Below are 26,299 nucleotides of genomic sequence, written 5' to 3'. Positions count from 1 at the left end.
TCAAAGTGTATTTTGAGAAATCTTTTAATATTTTAACTCCCTATTTATCACTTCCAGTGATGATCATGTCATTTATATAGAGGAGAAGGATAATAATACCTGCATCAGGATTCTTAACAAACAAAGTTGTGTCAGTAAGACAAGATCGGAAACCAAAATCAAACATAACTTGACTAAATTTGTCATACCAAGTTTTTTGGGGCTTGTTTAAGACCATACAGAGCCTTATTTAAACGAAGAACTTTTCCTTTAGGAATATTAATGCTTGGTGATTATTCTATATATACTTCTTCGGCTAGGCTTTTATTAAGAAATACAATTTTGACATCCATTTGATATATATGCCATTTCTTTACAAAGGCAAAAACTACTAAGGTCCTAACTGTGATCATTCTAGCGACTGGAGCAAAGGTCTATTTATAGTCTATTCCATACTCTTAGGAATAGCCTTTGGCAATTAATCTGGCCTTAAACCTTTTAAGAGTTCCGTCACTCTTGGTTTTAACTTTATACACCCATCGACAACCTTTAGGCTTTTTGCCTGACGGAATATCTTGAATAGTCTAGGTATTCACCTTTTCTAAGGCATTTAATTCCGTTGTCATTGCTTCTACCCATTCAAAATGTTCTTTTGCTGCAACATAGTTAGGAGGTTCTATATAGGAATGTATTAATACAATGTAGGCTTGATGCTTAGGTGAAAAAGACTCTTAGGACAAATTTTTCGGGGACTTTTGACCCTCTAGATGACCTTGTTGATATTTCTTCATGTTCTTTATTACTAGTATATTTTTCGAGAGCACATGGTTCTTAATTGCCCTGCCTAGAGTATTGAATATAATCTTGATTATCACGAAATGATTCTGTACTTATCATGTCATTTTTATCTCTTGGCTTTCATCAATATCAACTTTATCAATCTTTGGAACTAAGTCGAATAATAAGTGTTGAGAATAGGTGGTTCTTTGTTTAAGTTATTTTATATTAGAGGTTTTCTGAAATTCTGTCCTCATAAGGACTTAGATGTAATTTCCTTTTTTGCCTCTTTCTATTTAATATAGAGAGAAGCCCTAATTAATAAAGTTATCGAGTTCTATTCTCACAGCCGTCTCTCTCCCCTTCTCTCTCTCCCTCTCTCTTTCTCTCTCTCTCTCTCTACCTAGGGTTCGGGTCATCTCTTCTCTTCTTGAACATGGTATCAAAGCTGGCGATCTCAGGAGCGTGATCGATCTGATCTCAGGAGCGTGATCTACACCAAACATCAAGTACTCGAACCAGGTGTGGATTAAATTTTTGCTGAGATCTGATGACAGATCTGGCCTAGATCTGTTATCAGACCTAAAGAGCATCGTGGAAGTGAGCCCTCAGGTCTGGCAATCGTAATTTTTTTTTGAGTTTCATATGCCGTGACTTCTGGGTGTAGCAGCTGATAACAGATCCTATCTTCGTATGGCTATGACTGCTGCCATAACATCGTGTCCTTGTCGTGACTGTCTTTGTCCTTTGAAGAAAGGAACTTCCTGTTTGTGGCTGTCGTGATTTACAACATCTGTCCATATGATTTTAGCAACTGCTGTCGTGATTTCATCATGCTGTGCCGTGATTCTTCATGCTGTCGTTATTATTTTTTGTCGTGATTGCAACTGTTGTCGTGAATTCAGCATCAAACCCACATCAGCCGTGATTCTTCATGATGTCGTTATTGGTTTTTCATGCTGTCGTGATTAGTTTCAGCATCGGAAGCTCTATAGTGGAAACAACAACCTTGTTTTTCTCTGCTATGTTGAAAATCATCATGTTTCTGTGAAACTTTTTTTCCTGAAGGAGTCTGTGTTGAATATAGGTGCTGGTTGTTGGTTCTGGCTAATGCGTGATTGTTATGTGTCTGGGCTGCTGTCCAATACTGTCGTGGAAATTGCAGGCTTGATTCCTGTGGTGCTGTCCAATCCTGTCGTGGAAAAATTCTCCTTTTGTGGGTTGTTGTTCCTTTCTGTCGTGGTTCCTTTTTTGTGAACAACTGCTAGGTTGCTTGAAATCTGTCCAGATTTTTCTCTGCTGAAACAGAAATATTTTGTTAGTATGGCTGAAACGTCAAAATGTGATTCCAAATTGGAACATATTGGAGAATATAAAGCATTTGCCAACCCCTTCTCGTATGGCTCTTTCGTAAGGTTGAATGAAACCAACTATGCCAGGTGGTCCAGAACTTTTATGATGTCGGTATCTGGACATCGTCGAAAACATATTTTGTTGGAAGGCGAACCCACTGAGAAATTGGGAAAATATGTTACTTGGGATGAAGATAATGACATAGTTATGTCATGGATCATGAATAGTGTTGAACCCCATATTGCAGATGGATTGATCTACACTTGAAGTGTTGAACCCCATATTGCTAGGACCGAGTCATCATCACACTTGAAGGTTCTCTTCTTAAGCCTATTCTCTTCCATGCTTAATTCTTCTATCATGCCTTTTATTGAAGGAACTTTCCCTCGATGAAGGAGAACAAATTTAGTTGATTCAAACTCCGTTCTTAATCCATTAATAAATTGGAAAAAATGCTCTGTATTTATTTGATTTTGACGAAGTTTTATGTCTTTCGGATAATGCCACTTTGGTTCAAGAAGAGCCAACTCTTTCTATAATTTTGACAAGCTGTTATAATATTCTCTAATGCTCTTGTCCCCTTGAACCATATTTTATACTTTATCTTATAAATTACACACATGTGCAATATCTTTAAGAGAATACATTCTCTTAAGATAGTCCCATGCAGTGTTATTAAAAACCCGCCTCATGGGGCAAAAGGCGTGCCTCGCCTCAAGGCGAGGGCCTTTGTGCCTTGAGGCGCAAGTATAAAGCGCAATACCCCTGAGGCGTGCGCCTCATAGGCCTTGAGGCGCACTCCTTGAGGCGAGGCGCGCCTCAGACTGAGGCGCACACCGCCGCTGTCATCGCTGGCTTGAACGTGATGTGTATCATCAACGAGCCCACCGCCACTACTATCGCCTACGGTCTAGACAAGAAGGCCACGAGCGCGGGCGAGAAGAACGTCCTCATCTTCGATCTCGGCGGCGGTACCTTCGATGTCTCTCTTCTCACCATTGAAGAGGGTATCTTCATGGTCAAGTCCACAGCGGGAGACACCCATCTTGGTGGGGAGGACTTCAACAACCGGATGGTGAACCACTTTATTCAGGAGTTCAAGAGGAAGCATAAGAAAGATATTACCGGCAACCCCAGGGCTCTCAGGCGACTAGGATTCCCAAGGTGCGGCAGTTGATGGGAAGGAGCTTTGCAAGAGCATCAACCCTGATGAGGCCGTCGCCTACGGTGCTGCTGTCCAGGCCGCCATTTTGAGCAGAGAGGGTAACGAAAAGGTGCAAGACTTACTTCTTCTCGATGTCACCCCTCTGTCTCTCGGTCTTGAGACCGCTGGCGGTGTCATTGGGGAAAATTTTGATACACGTGTTTGACAGTGAAAAAGATATAATATGTTGAAATCACCGCCATGTCTAACTCGATTTCACCTAATTCCCATTCGTCTTTGTTGTGTCTGGATCCTTAGTCTGACCCTTATTGAGCCATAATGTATTCAGGTTCCTAGAGAGTCGTACTGGACCAGATCTGGATCTGATTGAAAAACTAGGCAGACCTTATCAAAGCTCCTTTTCAATCAGGTTGAGCCAATAAATTCTATTTGATCTGCGTGGCTCATTCTAGGTTTGGGCTTGGTCAGATTAAGAGGAGAACCACTCACTACAAGAAAGTTCAGAGTGATCCAAATCCAGATCCGGCCCATAATCAGCGGGTTTAAGAATATTGATGCCATGCTCATATCTTATGAGAAAGAAGCTGAGATGGGAGATATCCGAAATGGATGCACATATATTTACCAACCCCTGAAGGACCAATCTGGGAACACGATATCTTGTGTGGCGTCGTCCCCACAGTAATGAAACACGGGCTGCGACACAAGCCCTTTATCTCCATAGTCCTGTTTCGGGACCACCGGGATATCGCCACAATTGAACATGAGATCCAGATTCGGAATTCTGCCTGAATACTGACGGAGGAGCTGAAGGATGCCCCATATTGTGAACACATCCCTGGTCTGGAGCGATCTTCGGTACGTCTCCACGTATACCTTCCTGGCGATCTTCGGTACGCCTCCAAGTATTCGGGGCAGGCAGGACCCGGCGGGAATTCCTTGAATGTTGAAGGAGTCGGATTGGGGCAGATGCCCCAACCCTTTTCAGCAGGGCATTGTAGTAATTTTTGGGTTGCAGTAGTCCTCTTCAATGGGTTCCGTAGGACCCGGTTGCTTGGTGAAATGGATTGCACAAATTCATACGAAAACAAGAAACATATGTAAGAAGTAGTGTCACAAATCTCACAATTTTCTTGGCAAAGAAAACACAATAATTTTTGACAAAAAATTGTTTTATGAAAATTTGTTTATTTTTCTGCAGTTCATGCACAAAATAATTTGTTTGTTTTTCTTATATTTTTTTCAGTATTTATTTGAGATTTTTTATTTCTTGTTGGTTGTTGCTTCATCAATAAAGATTTTATTTATTTATTTATAATTTTAGATATTTTTTATAGTTTTTTAAAGTTTTTTTTTTAAAAAAAAACTTGAGGCTTACGCTTTACGCCTCGAGGCTTATGCCTCGCCTCAGATTTTGGTGGAGCGCCTCGCTACGCCACAGCGCTTTTCACAACACTGGTCCCATGCATCGTTTGCATGTTCAAATTTTGCAAGACCTTGAACATTTTTTGATATCGACACTACTAATGAGCCAAGACATAATCTTGGCATGTCCCATTCTTCATTTTTTCCACTTTTTTTCGTAAATGGTAATGGTTTTATTTTTCTCAACCTTCGTAAGAGGTATCTCTTTCTCACCTTCTACCTTTGTAAGGATTAGTTTAGGTTTCGAATCGGTCTCATCCACTAATCCCCACAACCCCTTTCCCCATATAAGGTGTTTCGTAATAGAAGCCCATGTAACATAGTTAAAATCATTGAGCTTTATGGGTTTAATGGTGACATTATCATTATCATCCATTTTATAAGGTTTGAGAAGGAAAAAAAAAAAAGAAGAATGGAGAAAAAGAAGAGAAGAGAAGAGATGAAAGTGAGGATAATGAGTACTCCACCACTGATAACAAGTACGAGCGTTCCTCCAAGCTTTTACACGATCACGATTTCACACACACTTGGTTAGAAATTACAAAAGAGCTTCACTTCTTTTTAAAACTTTGAATGACACATTTCCAGATGTCCCAAAAACAAACTTAGCTTGATCACCAAGCTCTGATACCATGTAGGAAGATGAACTCTTAGATCACCACCAATTAATACTTTAAAGAGCTCCAACCAAAGTGTCGAAAAAGAACACTTACAAGAACCACAAAGCTTCATACAAAATACCAAAAAAAAAAAGGTATGCAACAACAAGAGAGAAAAAATATGTGTTATTGATTGAGAATCACACTAGAGAAAAAAATACGTAGTGAGGAGGCAATGCCCTATATTTATATACAATGAAAGAGCTTAGAGGAGAGAGCAGTTGGGCTCCCAACGACTCTAAATAGTCATTGGGAGCCCAACGACTCTTAGTTTTTTGACTAAGTCAAATGTTGACTAGCCAAAGAAGCTATAAAATAAAAAGAAAAATCCTATACTAACTAAACTAAAAAGAAAAGAACAAAAATTCCTAGTTATCCTAGGTTATGACATATTATTTAACAGCCCACACACAAGGCCATTGGGACCATGGATGGAAGTTGAGTAAGTTTGATGTGAAAAATGCATTCTTGCATGGAGATTTGAAGGAGGAAGTATACATAGAGCAACCTCCTGGATATCAAGAACAAAACTGGAAAACCCATGTGTGCAGGTTAAACAGAGCTACCTATGGTCTGAAGCAAGCATCTCGCTCTTGGTTTGATAGCTTTTCGCTAGAGATTCAGAAACATGGATTTTCACGTTTCATGCTGGACCACTCATTATTTATTTTTAAAAATCAGACTGTGACCACTCTATTATTAATTTATGTCGATGATATTATCATCACAGGAAACTCTGCAGCCCACATTCAAGAAGTCAAAGACTTACTAGGTCAGAGGTTCAAAATAAAAGATCTTGGAGTTCTACGTTATTTTCTTGGTGTAGAAGTTGATAACCAGGCTCATGGCTTGACACTTACTCAACATAAGTACACCGTAGACGTTCTCGGCAAGGCAGGCATGAAAGACTGCAAACCTCTAGGAACTCCGAATGTGCTTCATCAGAAACTTAGTGCTGATGATGGAGATTTGTGTGATGACCCCACCAGGTATCGAAGCATAATAGGAATGTTACAGTACCTCACATTCACTAGACCTGACATTGTTTATTCAGTCAATCAAGTATCTCAATTTATGCATGCGCCACGTACTGGACATATGGAAGCCGTCAAGAGAATTCTTAGATATCTGAAAGGGACTATTGGGAATGGATTTATATATTCACCACAGTCATATGGCAAAGATGAGCACGAACTTATTGTATATTGTGATGCTGACTGGGCAGGAGATCCTGACGAACGAAGATCTACATCAGGATATTGTGCCTTTATTGGAAGAAATTTAGTCTCTTGGAGCAGTAGAAAACAAAAGGCTATCGCTAGATCAAGCACTGAGGCTGAATATAGATCCATGGTTGCTGCTACTGCCGAAGTCACATGGATCAGGCATCTACTAACTGAAGTAGGAGAAAAGATCTCCCACACTACCTTGTTATGTGACAACCAAAGTGCTATCAACATGTCATTCAATCCCGTACATCACAGTCATGCTAAGCACATTGAGATTGACCAACACTTTGTGAGACAGAAGGTTGAAAAAAAAGAGATTGAGCATGAATTCATTAGTACTAAAAGGCAAGTTGCAGACATATTTACCAAAGGGTTAACCAATGATCGTTTTTAGATGCTTAAAGGCAAGTTGTTCATGGTCCAAAACCATGATCAACTTGAGGGGGGGTGAAAAAGGTGAAAAGGATCCGAGACCCGGGACCCGACCCGATCCATGTAATGTAAAGATCGTGTACAGAGTATACGTTTACTCTTAATCGGGTCTGGATACACCAGACCCGAATCCATATCTATGTAAAATAAAGTTATAAATGTATTCCTTTAGGTCACGATTTTATACAGAAATCGTGACAGCCGCAGACCCATTCTTGTATTTCGTCTCTTCGTCTCTCTCTCTCTCCCTCTCTCTTTCTCAATGTAGGTACGGATGGTGGATTTCTAACACTTTGACATAGGAATATGTGCACTGCCGGTATGACTAATGGAGTGAGAAGTTTCATCTCCCGTAACTATACTACCTCTTTCAAGATAAGGCAATAAGTGAGATAACTTACCCGTATTACCCGTGACATGTGTGGCAGCACCAGAGTCAACATACCATTCTCCTTGTTCATTTTGCTTGATCGTCATATGTGACAATGTGGATAGTAAAAGTTGTTGCATATCTGCAGATGACGCTTTCGTGTCCACAGCGGTGGCTGACTTATTTTCAATTTTGTTTATTTTTCCTCTGTTCTGCAGATTAAACCAACAATCAGCTTTCACATGTCCTCTTTTATTACATAAGAAGCAAGTGGGCACTCTCCTCTGATTCCCCGCATTAAAAGCACCCGAAATATTAGGTGTAGGCAAGATACCACGACCTCCTTTCCCAAAATGTCCTCGTCCTCGACCTCCTTGATTTCCTTCATTCCCTCGTCCAAAACCTGGAGAAGTGTCCATAGCCAAAACTGAGTGTGAATGAGTTGATTCATTTTCGTCCACCCGTTGTTTTATAATCATCCCATGCTGAAGAAGTTTTGTCTGAAGATCATCAAAGTTGGGCAAGCAGGGAAGACAAGACAAAGTTGTAGTAAACATGTCAAAGTCAGGACCCAATCCATTAAGAAGTTGTTGTACTTTGTCTTTATCTGAAATAGCACTTCTAATAATAGCCAATTGGTCAGTAATACTCTTCATGCGGCCTATATATTCCATAACTGTCATTGAGCCTTTCTTCAAATTTTGAAACTCATTTTTTAAATACATGACACGAGCTTCTGATATCTGAGAGTATGTCTGAGATAGCTTACTCCATAGATTTGCCGCAGTGCAATCATCTGAAAGAGTAGTCAACACTTCTTGAGAGAGTGTTGACGTAATGTAAGCAACCAAGGACTGATCCCGCTTTCTCCAGGTTATATAGTCTGGATTTTTAACAGATGTGGTAACTGTGTCACCCTTCACATTCTTGGTTTCCTACAAAATAAGTCTTGGTGGCACAAGAACAGAACCATCCAAATGTTCATCGAGATCCTGACTCCGTATGAACGAAAGTATTTGTCTCTTCCATGTCAAGAAATTAGTATGGGTAAGTTTTTCTGTAACGAGTTGATTTAAAAAATTAGCAGAGGGACTAGAATAAGTCGAGTAGGAATCCATATCAATGGAACAACGAATAAACAAATTTAAGAATGATTAATCAAAACAAGATTTATGACACAAAGAATAAGCAGATTCAAGATATTTAAGGAAGAGACCAGATTTACGACACAGGAAATAAAGAAAGAAGAAGTCAGATTCACGGCCTGATTCACGACAGAAAAACAAAAATAATAATAATAGAAAGACAACTAAGGATGAAGGGGCAAAGGGACATGTAAGGATAGTGGCAGACGAGAAGGAGAACTACTTGTTTAAGGTCGAGATCGTCGGTGACTTGGCAGTGAGGAAGTCGAACCTGCTGTCAAGGTTTGCGAGGAACAAGATCAAGAGTAAATAAAAGGAAAGGAATAATGACCACGACGCAAGGAAGAAACCAGATTCACGATACAGGGAGTAACGACAAAAAAAAAACAGATTTTTGATGCAGGAAAAGATGATATAAAACCAAAAAAGGAAGATCCCAGATGTACGAGTCAGAAATCAATGACCCAACAAGTTATAGCCGAGTTACAAGTCTGAAGAAAACTGGAACAGTTCCAGTGACGGCACTGATGCACGTCTGATCATGCCCAGTCACGCTCGGTGCTCTAATACCATATTAGATGTGTTGAGGAGCCATTGCTGAGTTAGGTATCCTGCAGAGATTGATATCCTTCACAGAGAAGAAAGAATAGAAAATAGAGAAGAGGGAGAGACGAAGAGAGAGCTGCGCAATGGCTGGGGCTGCTGAAGATTAGTGTAACACTCAGCCACCGAGCCCTAATCAACATATATATATATATATATATATATATATATAACAGGTTACAATGAGACTATTTACATAAATGCCATTAATGAAAACACACGCACGTTGAACCCACGCACGTTAACAGCATTGTGCGTATGGATCTGGATCCAGACCCATACGCATGTGCATGCTCTATTTTAACACTTTTTGCTTAGACAATGCCAAACCTGACATTGCATTCTGAAAATCAGCTGGTTGAAGGTACCTAATTGAGATATTTGTATCTTATAGGCCAACTAGCGAATTCCCACATCCTCTTTCACGTGTCAAACAGCCCGCAGCATATAGAGTAAGTGAATTTACTGTTGTTTTTTTCTTTGGTTTTTATGCAAGTTTCAATATGTGTATGTGTGTGTGTGTGTGTGTTTCCTTTCTTTTTGGTTGCAACTATCTTAACATGACTAGGGTGCATTTTGCAGCTTTCTTATCAGATTGTGGACACATTAATTTGGCTAGGAATTAGGGATATGATCAATGATTTTAGGAAGAAGAAGCTCAAGCTGCGACCTATCACATATCTGAGTGGTTCACAAGGATCTTCTGATGATGTGCCGACTGGGTATATATGGAGTCCTCACCTTGTTCCCAAATCAAAAGGTTTACTGTCTATGTCCTGCTAGAGGGTCTTGTTTCTTTGTAATGATGAGTAATTGAGCTTACCATAATGATATTGCTTCCACTGCTTCTTAATGTTAGTTGTGTTTCTAGTTTCTTGTTTCTTGGTTCTTGTAGATTTCTCATTGATGGTCTTTAGCAAACAAGCTATTCACCATGTTGAAGGGAACCTCTCTCTCTCTCCCTTTATTTTTCCATTTGATCACTTTTGCAGATTGGGGCCCGAAGGTTGATGTGGTTGGATTTTGCTTTCTTGATCTTGCAACAAATTATAATCCTCCAGAGCCACTAGTGGAGTTTATTGAGAAGGACCAAAGAAAACCTATCTATATTGGATTTGGTAGCCTTGTACGTCCCTTATCTTTCATTTCATTCTTGTTAAATTGCTGTTACAATCGGATGTAAGCCCCTCTTAACTTTCTTTGGATGAAATCTCTTAGTTAACTGCAATTTGGCAAGTTGGGTTTGATTGATCTGCAGCTCATCAAAAAGTTTGATGGCCATCCACGGCCCACCCATAAGATTATAACAAGTTATGGGCTCAAGGCTGCTTAGCCCACTCTGTGAGCCTGACAAGCAGGCCATGAGCTTAGATTTGGTCCTGGATCCTGGCTCAACCCTTTGGCAGGCCAACTTTGACCAAGCAACAAGCATTGTTTTCGGTTGCCAGCCCATCCAATTTAGGGATCCAAATCAGGCATTGTTAAAATATGTTGTATGGATCATATATATATATATATATATATATATATATATATATATATATATATATATATATATATATATATATATATATATATATATATATTTGTTTCTGTCTATGGGTATTTCAGTAATTTTACACTGTAATAGGGATCAGCCTATATGGCTGATTCTTTTCTTTCTTTTTCTTTTCTTTTTATTTTTTTATTGTTTTGTTTGTTGCTGTTGGGGCAGCCCAACTAGTCGTTGGGCTGCTCCCAATGGTCATAAATATGACCGTTGGGGGCTAGCCCAAGAGCTAGTTGGGCTGCCCCCACTATCCCTTTTGTTTGGTTATAAATAAGGGTTTTCTCCTTGTATTCTATAATGTTTTTCTAAGCATTTTTTTATTCAATATGATTTATTTTTTACATTGTGTTGGTTGTGAGTCTTGTGACTTGTGTTTGGTGATTATCTCCTTTGCGAGATTGTAATTGGTCCATTAGAGGCCCTCTTGTGTTTGTGCACTTTTTTAGCCTTTTGTTGGCATTGTGTTTGTGCACATCTTGTTTCATTTCAGGTATCTCGTTGTTGACCCCTATTTATTATAATAAATGTGTGGGTCCAAATATGGAGGAAGAAAGGGTTGCGGGAGGGGGTAAGAAGCAAAATTATTATGGGGAACAAAGCCCGTTATTTTGTTATTGTGGTTGTTGTGACTGGTATATGAAACAGATAAGAGACATTAAAGACGTTTCTTTGTTATTTGACTATTGCACTTATAAAAATTTATTATTACTATTCTGCATAGACTGTAGGGCTCCTCTAGCCTGCTAGTCCTCCAGCCTCTCCCTCTGTGTTGTTGGACAGAAGGCCGATCTTTTTTTTTGTTGGTTCTCTTCCTTGGCAGCGGAGCTATAAGACTCTCTTTCCCCCACAGTCAATAATGACTCAAATAGGCTTTCCCTGACCAATCGTTGTGTGCGAGGGTGGTGTGTCCTTTACTTGAAAGTCATCATTCTCTCAAGCTCAAGTCTTTCCTAACCCTTCCCCTCCATCTTCTTCCACTTTGGATTGTAGTGATTTCCAGCCTATTCTATTGCAAGCCAAACTATGTCACAGGGACTCGGCCAACTGGGTGCCGCACACGCGTCGACGCGATGCGACGTGACACGACGCGGGTGCGGCACCCGGTGCGGTCAACCTGACCCTGGGTGCGGTCAACGCACCCAGGGTCATTTATGTCCAACTTTTGGACTTTTTATATATTATTTATTTATTTATTTATTTATTTATTTTTTGCTGCACCCCCGCACCCAAGTTTTTTCAAAGTGCCGCACCCCCGCACCCGCACCCATGTGACATAGAAGCCAAACTACCACCACACCCTCTTGGGTTATCACTGCTCTTTGATGCTCTCATAGAAGTTGAGAGAGGGTGCTATCATATCCAGTATGTATTTCCTTCTTTAAATATTTAATTGGGATGAGAATGCACCTACGAGCACATAAGATCTTGTGCATGGTTATACTGGGGCATTTCTGTGAGAAGTGAATAAAAAGCATGGAAAACATGTGCTGGTGGACTTCGCATGAGGGGATGCCATTATTTTATCACATTTGAGGCACTTAAGGCTGAGTGGTTGTCCTAAACCTGGAGTTTTACCTCGCAGGGAGGCAGGCCCATTAAGTGACCTGGTTCTCGATGAGGGTTTTCTTTCGTAAAAAAAAAACAGAGTATGAAAATGTAGTTGTCTTTATTGTTGATGCCATGTGTTATTCATTGTGTTTTAGTTACCCCATGATTATTTTGTTGATTTGAAGTTATTTCTTTTTTCTTCTAATCAAAGTTTACCATTTTAATTTTTTGCCTTTTAAACATTTTTTATTTTTTAACTTAAAATTTTAGTTTCTTAGTATCTTATGATATGATACAAACAAATATGTTTTTTACAACATTGCTCTGATCAGTGGCAGACCAGAACCCAAGGTATTAGAATGCAGTCATACATATCTGGATTCCTCTTCAAGTCCAGTCAGAAACCATGTTGGACTTTGTCAGACCAAATGAGTTGATAACTTTGGTTGGCTTGGCTTAGGGCAGATTGAGTTCAATTCTAAACCCTGAATTTTCAACAACTTTTACATGAAAAACATTTTTAAAACTAGGTTTTCCTTAATTTGGTCAGAAATGGTCTTGATTGGATCATCTTTACGACTGACCAATGCCTTCGGATTCACATCTAGTTATGAATCCTTGTGCTAACTTAAGACATATGCGGATTCAAACTAGACTTACGACTCTGGCTCTTGGGTGAAAATCTTGTCTGCCATTGCATATAATTGTTTGTGAAAATTTTATTGGCTTTTGTACTTCAAGCCTGATCATTGACTGTCTGTACTTTTCTTTTTTCTTTGACAAATTGAAGCCTGTTCAAGAATCAGACAAGATGACCCAAATCATTGTCGAAGCTCTGGAAAAGACCCAGCAGAGAGGAATCATTAACAAGGGATGGGGTGGCCTTGGAAACTGTAAGACACAAATGCATGGTCACACTCACATGCACACATTATTATGTCAATTATAGCAAATACAGCTTGAAACATGCTGTATTCAACTGTCAACTTTTGTATATTAATTGTGTTCCTTTTCCAGTGGCAGAAAATAAAGATTTTGTGTATTTACTGGATAACTGCCCTCACGATTGGCTTTTCTTGCACTGTGCTGCTGTGGTAAAGTCAAGTTTGTTTTTGTGAAGCATTCGCCATATTTCATTTGTATTGAACCCTTCTGAAAGAATTCAGCTAAAGGTTTTCTAGTGGTTAGACTAGCAGGCATCTTTCTGGAAAATGAAAGAAAGGCAGCAATGCTTGCTTTTGTTTATGTTCTTCCAAGTGTGGGTCGAGTCAATATTGATTGTTGCTTGCAGATTCATCATGGTGGTGCTGGAACAACAGCTTCTGGCCTTAGAGCTGCGGTAACTGCCACTTGTTCTTCTCAATCAATTCCTGCTTTATCAAATATCATTTTAATAGAAAAGTGTATCCAAATCCACTAATCAACAAATCCTAGGTTCACATGTTAAAAATGCATTTATATCAAAGACTTCATTAACAAATAGTTATTTAAATACAAAACATTGTTGCTTAACATCATCATCCAATACTTGGTCTCACCATCTGAGAGAGAGAGAGAGAGAGAGAGAGAGAGAGCAGACATAATGACGTAGATGATCATCTTGTGCTTCCAATTTTCTGAATTATGCATTTCCTGTTTTTTGTTCACAAGGAACTAATTCTGCTGAAAGTTCCAATGTATCAGAATCACTGCTTAAAGCATTGGTCTGGTGTATCCAAACTTTTCAACTCTTCTAACTACACTTCTGTGACATCGAACTTCTGCAGTGTCCAACAACTGTCGTGCAATTTTTTGGAGACCAGCCTTTCTGGGGAGAGCGAGTGCATGCCAGAGGAGTGGGCCCTCCTCCTATTCCTGTGGATCAGTTCTCACTTGAGAAGCTAGTTGTTGCTATAAATTTCATGCTATATCCTGTGGTATTTCCTTCATTACTGTGCATTCCAGTTCTGTTGGTGAATAAAGAAGACAACAAAAGAAGTTGCATGACAATAATTGCATGGTTTTCTGTCTGGCTGTCCATAAGGACGGGATGGTCATTAGTTTTCAACATCTCATTGTGGTTGGTCATCCATGCGGACCATGCCTATGCATTTTCATGCTCTGGGCTAAACAATTCTCAACGTTGGATTATTGTCAGGCACTTGGTCTCATGCCTCATCCCTTGTTTAGGGCCTAGAGAAACAATTACCATTTGATCATGTTTAATGCCATAGATCTGACTTAAACTGAGTTTTTAGATTTTGCCGTATTCTATCTGCCCCTTGGGGTGCGTTTGATGGTGCTGACTTTGTGGGGGCCTGCCAGCTTACCAACATGCATGGATTAAATTCCTGTGTTTTTTGGTAAGCCAAGCGACTAGACTTTCTGCCGAGAAAATAGACCGAAATAATGGGTGCCATGAAACGCACCTTTAGTGTGATTGGTTTTCACATTTGTGCACAACTTGAGATTTGGAGTGGTCCTTAGTTGGGCCAGAGCTGGCTGTATTGACTTGGGTAGCTTGGCTGACAAAAACTAGTTTGTTAATCCAGCCAACTCATTTAGCTGAGTCAGGACAGATTTGATTGGTTGTATAACCAATTTAGCGGGGTGAGTCAAGTATGGTCATTTCTCAAGCCTTTTAGAGTGGGTTCTCCCACTTCAAAGGCTTGATGTCATGCCGTGTTCAGTTTTTGGTTGAGTCAACCGAGTCTTACATAGGGTGGGGTGACTTAGCACTAACTATGGGCCATTAGGGCCTTCATGGAAACCTTCATACCATACAAGAACTTCATGAATTAACAAGCTTATGACATTCTTGTGAGTTTGTATCCACTCTCGACCTGGGTTAAGCCAAGTCTTTAGTTTGCTGGTTCCGAGTTAATAAGTGTGTTCTTGTTCAGAACAACATGATGCAGAAAAAAGAAATGTTCATTCGTACATTGGAATTCTACAGGTCAAGGATCGAGCTTGTGAGATGGCCGAGGCGCTGGCGTCTGAAGATGGCATAACGGGTGCAGTCAGAGCCTTCCATAAACATCTTCCGCGGCAAATGCCACCCACTGAGCCTCCCCCTGCGCCACCCAGTTTGGTACACAGTTGTTTTGGCCCTGTGACAAAATGTTTTGGTGGTGGTTACTAACTCTTGTATAATCATTTGTTTCACCACTTGTTGGTTGCCGCTTTCAAAGGGATTGTAGCTGCTCTCAGTAGAAAAAGGGAAATGACCATTTTTTCTTCTGTATAAAAAATGCCTTTGTATTGCACGTTCTTTGTCCAAGTCCTTATTACTTTGATAACATGTTTAAATCTAAAATCGTTATCATGGTTGAATTTATCTATTGAACCCTAAAAAAATTCACAAACTTGGACATTTGATTAAGTTCCTTCTCTCTCTCTCCCCTAAAGACTTGACCCTTTTTTTAAAGCTTTTTTTTTTAAATAAATTGTGAACAACCTAGTCCTAAGCATAGCCACAAGTATCGGATGTTTTGAATTTATCACAAGTGTCTAGCAGTGAGTTGATTGAGTAACGAAGTATCCGATATTTTGAATTTGGGAAAATATTGGCTAGTTCATTGAGTAGTAAATACCCAAATAAGATCACCAAAATTTTAATTCATCACAGTTTGCAACAAAACCGGGTTTAAAGGGTCAAAAGATGCTATGGCGCGTGCCCTTAAAATTTTGCTTTCACTTTCCCGTTTGTGCAACTTCAGCTACAACAGCCTTAGCAGTTCTATGAAAGTTTTAACCGTGAATTATAGTGTGCCAATCGTATCTAAGGGTGACACCAACATATCTGACCATCTGTCTGGAAGAGGTCATTCACCAGATAAGACTATTTTCAAAAGTCAAATGCAACACCTTTTTTATTTGCAAAATTTGAATGCAAAGGGAAAGGACAAACTCTAGACAGTCAAACCAAGGAAGTGAAAAATACACAGGTATAGGATGTCATCTACAGCAAAGAATAGAAGATAGAGGATGGGAAATTGAAAGAACAACCATTAACAGCTTGATGCTAAGAAACTAGCACCCCTCAAATTTACCAGTAACATCAACAAGCAAATTTACACCATTTTCATTGTTGTTAGTGACAAAGAATAAGATCATCAACCACATTAACCACCTATCCAATCAGCACGTAGTTGCACCACTTAATCTCACTGAGGATGTTACGTTAGCAACCCTCACTATTACAGAAGATGATGTGGTAAGCCATATAACTTGTATCAGCACTTCCAGACATAGTCAAGTTTGATTAACAGGTCTCAAAGATGATGCTCTAATTTTGTGAAAACTCTTACAAATTGTGACCTGCATGTAAAGATTGAGTATTCTTATAATGAGCAAACCCTGATGGAAAAAGTGAAAATATTTCCAATAAATATATAATACTAAGAAACAACTTAAGATAGACTAACCAGAAAAGCTTTTCTTTTTTGCTTTTTCATATTCCCCCAAGAAATATGTCACTAGTTGAGTCTAACTTAATCATGTAAATCTGTTCTTGTTAAAGACAAATATACATTCTAAACTGATTCATGCACCAACATAAACACTTGCATAGGATCTCATCACTTTGATTCCACCTGCTCTTGCTGTCATATTGCAAGAAGTCTTAGCCACACATAGATCAATCCAACAACTTGATTAACAAATACTGCAATAACTATTTCTGAAATTTCTTCCCAAAGAATTCACACATTGATCGATTCAGGTCTCTACTACAACATTCACCTTAGGTTCAAAACATGGGCAGCCAATTTCCATTGACAACAATTAGATGTACATCATTGAAGTCCATGATTTAAAAAGTAGATAATGGAAAGCTTATCCACAAAATACACAGTACACCCATCAATAATTAAGAGATACAAAAATAAAATGAAAAGAAAACAAAAGCTCTCATAGCATCCACATAAATGGAAAAAAGACAAGAAAAGCTGAAAATGCAGTTCGTCGGTTTGATTGTATGTTCTCATCACCCTGCACGCGCGCGCGCGGGCGGGGCGCGCAAAGCAAATGAAAAAGGAAACAGAGAAGGAAATCTGAATATTCTTTCTTCTAACTCAACAAATATTACGAAAACAAACATAGTAAACAAACCCAAAATTTTGAGGCTAAACCTGTTCTCAAATGTCATATTCATCCCAATTTCTAAAAAAATAAAAAAAAGAAAGAAAAGATGATGAAGAAGAGAGGGAAGGAAATCCATTAATCCAGAACGACGAGATGTATACACCCAACCCAGAAATTCTAAATCTAACATTCTCTTTTTCTATTTTCATCGGTCACATGCACAAATAATCCTTACTTCCACATCCTAATCCAAAGAAAACGAACTTTTCCAGCAGGTAACAGAGCTAAGCCAAAAACAATTGGTATCGTCATCATCAAGATTTTCCATCATAGAAAAAGGCAAGGAAATCGATTCTCGTGATCTCATCAAACAGACAACTTGAGAGAACAATATCGGCAGATTAGAATCCGCAAAAGAAAAAACAAAAGAAAATTGAAAGGGGAAAACGAGGAACCAACTCAACGCAACGCAACAGAGAGATACAATCGAAGATGAAGAATTTGCAAAGAGAAGCAAGAAAAGGGGGGGGGGGGCGAAGCCTAACCTATTGGTCTTCCCTTCCCTAACGTAGACCCGCAACTTCCTTTGGTTTCAAAAACGTCGATGCTTTTTTTTTGTCTTTTAGTCCCCACAACTCTATCAATGGTGGATGGAATCCGTCTCCCTGACAGTCGACGGATATGGCTCCCTTGCTACCGGCGTTACGAGTTGCAGATGAGGCGAAGCCAGACCTCCGCTGGTCGACCCACCGGAGTGACCAGAATGAATGCTGGAAGAGAGGCAGCAGTGGTGAAAGTTGGAAAAAAACTGAAACATAAAACAATGGCGAAGAGAGGTTCACGGGAGGGACCAGACGGAGGTTCCAAGGAGGGATCGCCGGAGTCGAGGGTGAGAGAGGTCTGAAATCGAGGCTGAGAGAGGCGAGATGGGAGTTGAAGTCGGGGGTGAGAGAGGGAGAGAGGGTCGAGGTGAGAGGAGAGAGTCGAGGGGAGAGAGAGACGGAGAATGGGAGAGTGCCCCCGTCGATTTTGTTCCTCTCGTCTTGTAACAGGGGGAGGGTGGAACGAAAATAACATATGTATAAGGACTCGGAGGACGCGCGGAACGTCGTCCGCCGCGTCCAACGTTTGTTGAAAATCGTCGTTCCCAGCGTGATTTTCGTCCGAATTACGCTGGGAACGGCGCATCAAAGGGAAATAAAAAAAAGGACAAGTGTCCTTGTAAAGAGCCTTTAATGAAATCCATTCAAAATTATTATTATTATTATTATTTTGTCATTGAGGCTAAAGCCATGGGCATTGTGAATTACTGACCAAAGTTTTAAAACCTGTGGCATTTAAATATTTTGAGAAGTTCATTTTTTTGTATTTTTTGTTCTTTTATATTTATTGTCAAAAAACATTGACATATATATAAATTAAAAAATTATGAACAAAATTTAAATATATATAAGTAATGATTAACCTATTATTATTTTTTTGTGATATAGCCGATATAAATATAAATATCATGATAACATTGCGGTATTTACATTAAAGCGATAATGTCACAATATTTTGGCAGTTTAAAATTAATGATGACCAAAATATTGTTTTTTTTATGTTGTTCATCTTTAGGCGTACGTTTACTCTAAAATTAAAACAGTGCGTGATTTTTAGGGCTTTGAACAAGATGATTAAAGATTACAGGTTTTGCTTAGTAGGAGGGGGCCTTGGCTGCTAGACGGGTGGTCAGGGTTCCATTCTCACAGGTGTCAGCCCCTTTCTTATAATAAAGGGCAAGGGTATTATGCCTCTTGCTTGTGCCCAATCAAGGCGACTCCGTTAGGGCAAGCGGTGCACCATGGGAAATGAACCCTAAGTGCCGTCGGCATAGCCAGTGTGACTAGGTCTCTGATTAGGGATGGCAATGGGGCGGGGGACAAGGTCTCCACTCCCGCCCCACCTCAAGATTAGAACCTCCATCCCTGGCGGGGATGGATTTTAATCTCCACCCCCGCCTTCATCCCCGTTTCATGTCCTCCATCCCCGGTTCAAACGGGGATGAGGTGGGGCAGGGCAGGGATGAGGCGGGAAAAAGTGGCAGGGACGGGGCGGGGATGGGGCAGGGCAGGGAAAAGGGTATGACCATCCCCGCCTCCGTCCCCGAACGGGGATGGATTTTAACCTTCGTCCCCTCCTCCATCCCCGTTTCATACCCTTCATCCCCGGTCCAAACGGGGCGGGGCCCCGCTTTCCGCCGGTCCACTGCCATCCCTATCTCTGATCCCAAAGGTGGTTTTCTCGTTCTTCATAGGAAAAAAAAAAGATGATTAAAGATCAATGAGGAAGAGATATAAAAAAAACAGAAGCAATGGAGATCTTGCCACTTTTCTGTGAAAAGAAAATAAAGTTTGAAACACATGGGTGCTTCTGGAAAATAATAAAACAGAGTTCCCTACCTTATAATCTGAAATCTGCCCTCCAATGTCTCACTGGCTTGCGTGGATTTCAAAAGAGATTCATGTGCACGTGGATCAAGGCATGGATCTCACACCTTGATCCAACCCCATAGATCTGAGATTCTCATTTTAGCTGAAAAGGCCCCAAATCCACGAATTTTTATTCTCATTTGGAGGGGGGTAGGACTAAAGATCCACGAATCTGAGATATGAAGGTATTATTCTCAATGTAATGCGGTAGACAGGAATGTCAATGGATTGGATTTTTTCAATATTCGACCAAATCCAATCCTGTTTAGTTAAATTTGGTAGGCCAAAACCATTTCTGAATATAATCGGATGGAGATATGGTTCCATTTTTTTGCTGCCGAATCCGATGAATATCTGGATCTGTTTATATGTAAAAATGCAGATTGGGTATGAGCTTTTGACTGTCTGAATCCGAACCCGGGTGCAGCCAACATTTGATTAGTCGGATTTAGTATTTGGCCATATCTGACCTGAATCCGCGTCCGGTTCTGAAAAAGGCCTATGAACTTGGTGGGGGTAAGAATGGTTTTAGACTCCCTAGGGTTTAGGTCTTATCTCATTGGCTTAGGGTTATTCCTTTTTCAGTAGGAATTTTTGTCTCAGTAAATGCAATAAAATGTACTCTCTTCTTTATTCTAGGTTGGGAATTGGCGCATGTGGGGCCCAAGATACTTTCCAGGGTTTGGAACCTTATTCTTTTCTTAAGAAAATAATAATAAATTCTTTCTTTGCAGTAAAAGAGTTCAATAATTAAGTCTTGTTTAGTAGTTTTTCTACAACTTTCCTTTCAATAAAGTCTTAAAAAAAAACTTTCCTTTCATAAGAAACTGGACATGATTTGAAATTATCACTTGTTAGGGTCTTGGAAGTTCCCTACAATCTGTGGAACCGTTAGCGTTAGGTAGGATCAAGCTCCATAAAAATCGGGTTGCGACCAGATCCCATTGACCCAAGTCATCCAAACCAAGTATGTTTTTGTTCTTCAATAACTCATCATAATGCAACATTACACGTGCTGGTTTTGGACCAATTAATTGTCCAAAATCGACAGCCACCGACTCTGAAGGCTCAAATGATTAGGGGTGGCAAAATCTGACACGACCCGCCAACCCGCTTCTTAGGCGGGTTCGGGTTTGGCTTAAACGCTTTCATGTCATAAATGGGTTGACCCGCCTAACCCATTTATTAAACAGGTTGAGTTCGTGTTAGGGGTATGCCAACCTGCCAACCCGGCTGACCCGTTTAATAAACGGGTTAGGTGGGCGGGTCAACCCGTTTACCCAAACCTGACCCACCAACCCGTTTACCCGACCCGACCCGCCCGCCAACCCGCCTGCTAACACGAACCCGACCCGCTAACCCACCAACATGTTTACTCGACCCAACCTGTTTATTAAAGGGTTACCTGTTTAATAAATGGGTCGGGTTCGTGTTTGCCACAGCTGACCCATTTAATAAATGGGTCGGGTTCGTGTTGAGGTATGCTGACCCTCCAACCCAACCCGATTGCCACCCCTACATATGATCTGTTGGGCTGAATCTGATACCATCCATTATAGGTAGGCAATGTATAGTAAGAAGAGGATCTAGTCTGGATACGAAGATATCTTTCAGGGTTAGTGTTTAGCCAAATGTAGGGTTTGGCTTAATATATAGCATAGTTACCAATATTGTTGATAATTTGAAAATAACTCAATATTATCGGGTTCTTCAAGGTATCCGATAAAAAATTCAAAATATTGTGATAGTTTCAAAAATAAGGTCATAAGATAAAAATCATAACATGACAAAAAAAATCATATTTTGTTTGTTTGATTTTTTTTTGTAAAAACTTTACAATTTTTTTATATTTTCATAAAAAAATTACTGCTATTTTAAAAAAAATTTGTGATTTTTTTTAGATATTTACAAGAAAAACTAAGGATGGCAGTGGACTAGGGCAGGTGTAGGGGACAAGCTCTCCACCCCGACCCCGTCTCAAAATTTTTCCCTCCATCCTCAGTCCATCCCCGTGTCGGGTTTCGACTTTCACCTTCAACACTAGTCCACTCTTTGTTTATATATATATATATAGAATTTAAATATCATTTTAGAATAAAATAAAGGGTTTTAATTTTCACCTCCATCCCCGGTCCATTCCTCATTTCATGTTCTCCATCCCAGTCCCAAACGGGACGGGTTCAAATGGATCCCCATTTCCCCCGGTCCACTGTCAACCCTAAGAAAAGCCACCGTTACGAAAATTTCTTGAGAGAGAATCCCATCTGAGAAATTCCTCAGAACAAAATTAGTGACTATGTATGTAGGTGGTATGCAATCTGATGGCCAAAAATGGCAGTGGGGGCCATAACTCAATGCTGCATGCACGAACAGCGTGCGCAGGGCAGCTCGGGGCAATGTGTCGCTGCACCTGATCACCCTCCATCTTCTGTCACCATGGCCCAACAGCAGATGGATGATGATCAGGTGCAGCGGCACATTGCAATGGTGCAATGTGATTTCACACTTTTGGTGTATTGTTGCATCTGATCACCCTTCATCTGCTATTGGGCCTCACAACTGACAGGTGGTGCAGCAGCACACTTTTAGTCTGCAATAACGTTGCACCTAATTCGGTGTGCAAAGGTCCCCAAAATGTAAAAAAGATCCTATTCTCTAACATATGATGCCGGAGGATCTGTGTTTATGCTAGCCGTGCATCTCTACCGTTAGGATTGATCCATATCTAGGTTAAAATGTATACTAATCCTAGCCATTGGTTCGACAACCAAGAGTGAATTAGGATAGATGATGGGATCATCTTCCCCCAACGTGGGTTTTGGGTATCTACAATGAGATTTAATATAACAATGATGGGTAAATCAGGTCTCCTTGCCAAGTAATAAAAGTAATTGTTGGGAAGTGCCTACCAATTTACCAGGGTGCCCACGCTGAAACCCAACATTCTCAAGTCTTAACTCTCCCCCCAATCAAACCCCACTATATTACTTTGTTACTTTGCATGCAAAGCTTTTGACGTTGTGCTTTTTTTAGAGATCACAAAAAAATGAGGAAGAAAGGTCCTTATCTCTTATTTAATAGTAGTACAAGATATGCTTCAAACCTCATTCCATCTCTTGCAGCCTTCTATTTGAAAATCCAAAAGAAAAGGCCTTCAGAAACTAGAAATATCTTTATCTTTTTTCTTTCTAGTTTTTGTGTGCCCTCTATCATTTGATTTGCCCTTTTTCCTACTAGTTCAGAGATAACATAAATTACCCCCCACTCTTTTCACAGTATTCTTTCTCATGCACACACTTATATATAAATATAGGCATATATAAATAGAGGCAGACCCCCACTTCCCTGCTTTACAGAGCACAGAAGGAAAATGTCATTGAAAGGTTTGTTTCTGGCCCATTATCCAAGCTCCCCACATTCTTCAATCCAAGAAACAGAAGCTTATTTGATTCCTTTCATGGTATTTCAATCTGTTCCCAGAAGTTTTTTTCTTCTACACCAGTACTGAAAAACTTTGTGTAGACCCCTCTTATTTGTTTACTATTGCTCAAGCATGGCAGATGAGGAAAAAAGTGGTGCAACCAATGAAGTTTGTGAGAGCTCAAGTGGAGGGAAAAGGTTCTTCCCCTGCCTTTTCTGTTCTAAGAAGTTTGTTAGTTCACAAGCCTTGGGTGGTCATCAAAATGCACACAAGAAGGAGAGGACAGCAGCAAGGCAGGCACAAAGAGCAGCTGATTACAGACTTTACGGCCTATCCTCCCCACCTGTGATTTTTGCTCCAAACCTTGGTGTCTTGAGTCCGTCCTTCTACATCAATGCTCATTCTGGGAATCATGGTGACCCTCCAAGTGGGCACTTTGCTTCTCAATTATCTGATAGGTTTGGATCCCTTAGGTTTGACAATCCTTACAGGGCGGCACCATGCTTTGGGGATGATGATTCAAGTTTCTTGAATTGGCAGAGGGGTTACAGGGACAGGGTGGTGAATGAGGGGGAGTTTCCATCAGAGGGGCCCTCAAGAAAGAAGACTCAGTTTTTGGGGATTGATGATGGGGCCTCTGGTTCTTCTAGCAGTGACCAAAAGCTGGACCTGTCATTGCATTTGTAGAAGTTAAAGGTCATCAAATAGGGAGAATACAGTACATCACAATTTTATTGTTAAAGGTTCTATATATGTTCTTTTCTCTTCTATTGGGATGTTAGTTTTTTATGTTGTGTTAGTGATAAGATTTTAAGTTTTCCAAATTTCTTCATGGCCTTCAATGTATGAACTATGAAGACATGCTTTGCCAATTTAGTAATTTTTCTCTATCTGTTCCATTTTTTTTTTCTTTGATCCATGGTTGAAGCTTAAAAGGATTTCCTATAGAAACTGTTTTTATATCTTATATGAAAAAACCACACCCGGGATCAGAAACCTAACTGTGCTGGTCTTAGCTTGCCATAGCTATGGTCGCTATTCTTGTGGCAAAAAACTCTTTGAATGTCTCCCTCGACAGTACCAAGTAGCCTCCAGCTTTGCCTTGTGAAAGGGGGCGATCACATTGAGACTGGAACTCCAGCCTGTGACCACGTAGGCAATCTCTTGGGGTCAATTTCTTATAAAAACTTGAATTGCATGTGGGGCATGAAGTATGAACCAATATGTTCTTATTTCTTTCCCTTCTTCAGTTGGTTGACAAGTTCCATTTAACACTATTAAATTGCTTCAGCAAATTTAGCTTTCCATTCCTATCAATTTCTAAGTGCAGTTCGCCTGTTTCAGATATATTGAGTTCAAATATTTAAAAAAATATAGTATTCAGGCAAGGGTGTTGTAAGAGTCTGTGACCAAATTAATGATTCCTTTATTTTAGGAGATTTTTAATATTCTACTAAGCTTCAAAGGAAACTGCATCACTTGTGAGTTGTACTTTTGCCGCTTTGGTTGAACAACACATTGTTTTCGTTTTCACAAATTCTTTACATGTTTAAAGACAATTTTGGTTATTAATGGGGGAAAAAAGGTCAACCCTTCACAAATTCTAGAAATCTTGGGCTTTATTTGGATAATAGGACTTTTACCATTGAGCAGCAAATAGTAAAAAAGGCTGTTTGTGATTTCATTTGATATCCTTTTGGTGGTAACCCTTTAATTCATTGTGAGTTGATACTGTTGCATCAAATCCTGGACAGAATAATCAACTTTGCTTTTTGCATCCTATCTTTAGCTCTCTAGAGTATAGGTAGGTTGGCTGGTGGGACAAGGAAAGAAGTTAAAGTACCTAAATCTTATAACTTAATCACATTTCCTTTTGTTATTTAAAAATGTGAAAATGGCAAAGTTAGGGAGAATCCGACGGTTGGATTTGAAAGAATCTTTTAGGTTCATTTTCTGACTCAGATGGGTTCAAAAAAACAATGCAATAAATTGGTGATGTATAGAAAATTTTGAAATTTATGAAGATAGGGTTCAAAACAAGAATAAGCCAATTATATATTAAATTTTTATTTGGGTGGTGAAGATAATAGAAACATTACAACATTCTTCTTAGCTTAAGAGTACAACTAGCTGCTAGCATAGCACATAGCGTCAATTTTTTGGAAGCCAAGCAAGAATAGAGTTCTCAGAAACTTGAACGTGTACTAGGCTGAACCACATCTTATAATTTAGGGAAAATATTGGCTACTCTTGATAGTACCATATTTTGTAGCAAAAAATCATAGGTGTAAGTTTTATTTTCTCATTCTGACCTGTATAGATGAGTTTAGTATGGACCATTTCATGGTAAGTGAGGTGATTTTCATCTGTTATCAAGAAAAAAAAAAGAACTAAGCCTATTTTTAGAAATTGTGGTCTTTATTTGGATAATAGGACATGCACCATTTATCACAAAATAGTAAACCCTGTGGCTGACTTTGGTGCCCTTTTAGAGATAACCCTTCAATTCATGGCGAGTTGATCCTGTTACATCAAATCCTCAACAGGATAATCACCAACTAGACCGAGTGGTTTTGACATAAAAACATGATTTTCTTAATTGTGAAATTTTGGTGTATTATCAACTGCTGATTTTTGCTGCTTTTAAAAGACTCCTTATACAATGCAATCTGATAATCTAAAGCATATGCCTTTAACTAAATGAACTGTATAAATATATCTGTAGGGATTGAATTAAAAAAAATCAAGAAAATGTGAAAAATCTATTAATTTATACTAGTGAATAAGATGTAGTGGAGGGCATCCAATGTTAACCCTATAGCGGTTTATGTTCACTCCAGTTAAACTAGGGTTACCTCCATCCATTTTAGAAATCAATAGTAACTTTGGGCCCATTCATGTCATATAAATGATGGGATGTGTTGATTAAATTTTCTTGTTATGTACAAGAACAGCTGGAGGATCAGTCTTTTGCACAACCAACCAAAGAACAAACAAATAGGAATAGAGAATTGGTATACAAACAGCAAGAATATGAATTTGTGTTACTTTAATCTCACCCTCAAAGGTAGGGTTAGGTTGTGGACCATGGTACCATTCCCAAGTGATT

General features: G+C 39.6%; 2 protein-coding genes across 2 annotated transcripts; both read left to right on the top strand.

Moving 5' to 3' along the window:
- The first annotated feature begins 2,974 nt into the window (after positions 1 to 2,974).
- On the top strand, positions 2,975 to 15,550 carry LOC149813726 (sterol 3-beta-glucosyltransferase UGT80A2-like). The gene is made up of 9 exons (XM_089991191.1): positions 2,975 to 3,273; positions 9,532 to 9,589; positions 9,720 to 9,897; positions 10,130 to 10,263; positions 13,025 to 13,127; positions 13,252 to 13,328; positions 13,526 to 13,573; positions 14,001 to 14,150; positions 15,170 to 15,550. Exons 1-9 carry the CDS (start codon positions 2,975 to 2,977, stop codon positions 15,353 to 15,355), a joined length of 1,233 nt encoding a protein of 410 aa, XP_089847317.1. The 3' UTR covers positions 15,356 to 15,550.
- Positions 15,551 to 23,322: 7,772 nt separating this feature from the next.
- Positions 23,323 to 23,877, top strand: LOC149813725 (zinc finger protein 7-like). Its single transcript, XM_089991189.1, has one exon. It carries the CDS (start codon positions 23,323 to 23,325, stop codon positions 23,875 to 23,877), a length of 555 nt encoding a protein of 184 aa, XP_089847315.1.
- Positions 23,878 to 26,299: the final 2,422 nt, after the last annotated feature.

Source organism: Nuphar pumila, chromosome 16, assembly GCF_984573655.1.
Source record: "Nuphar pumila chromosome 16, dmNupPumi1.hap1.1, whole genome shotgun sequence".
Taxonomy (NCBI): domain Eukaryota; kingdom Viridiplantae; phylum Streptophyta; class Magnoliopsida; order Nymphaeales; family Nymphaeaceae; genus Nuphar; species Nuphar pumila.
The sequence above is the reverse complement of the archived record's forward strand: the minus strand, read 5'-3'. Positions and strand labels throughout refer to the sequence as shown.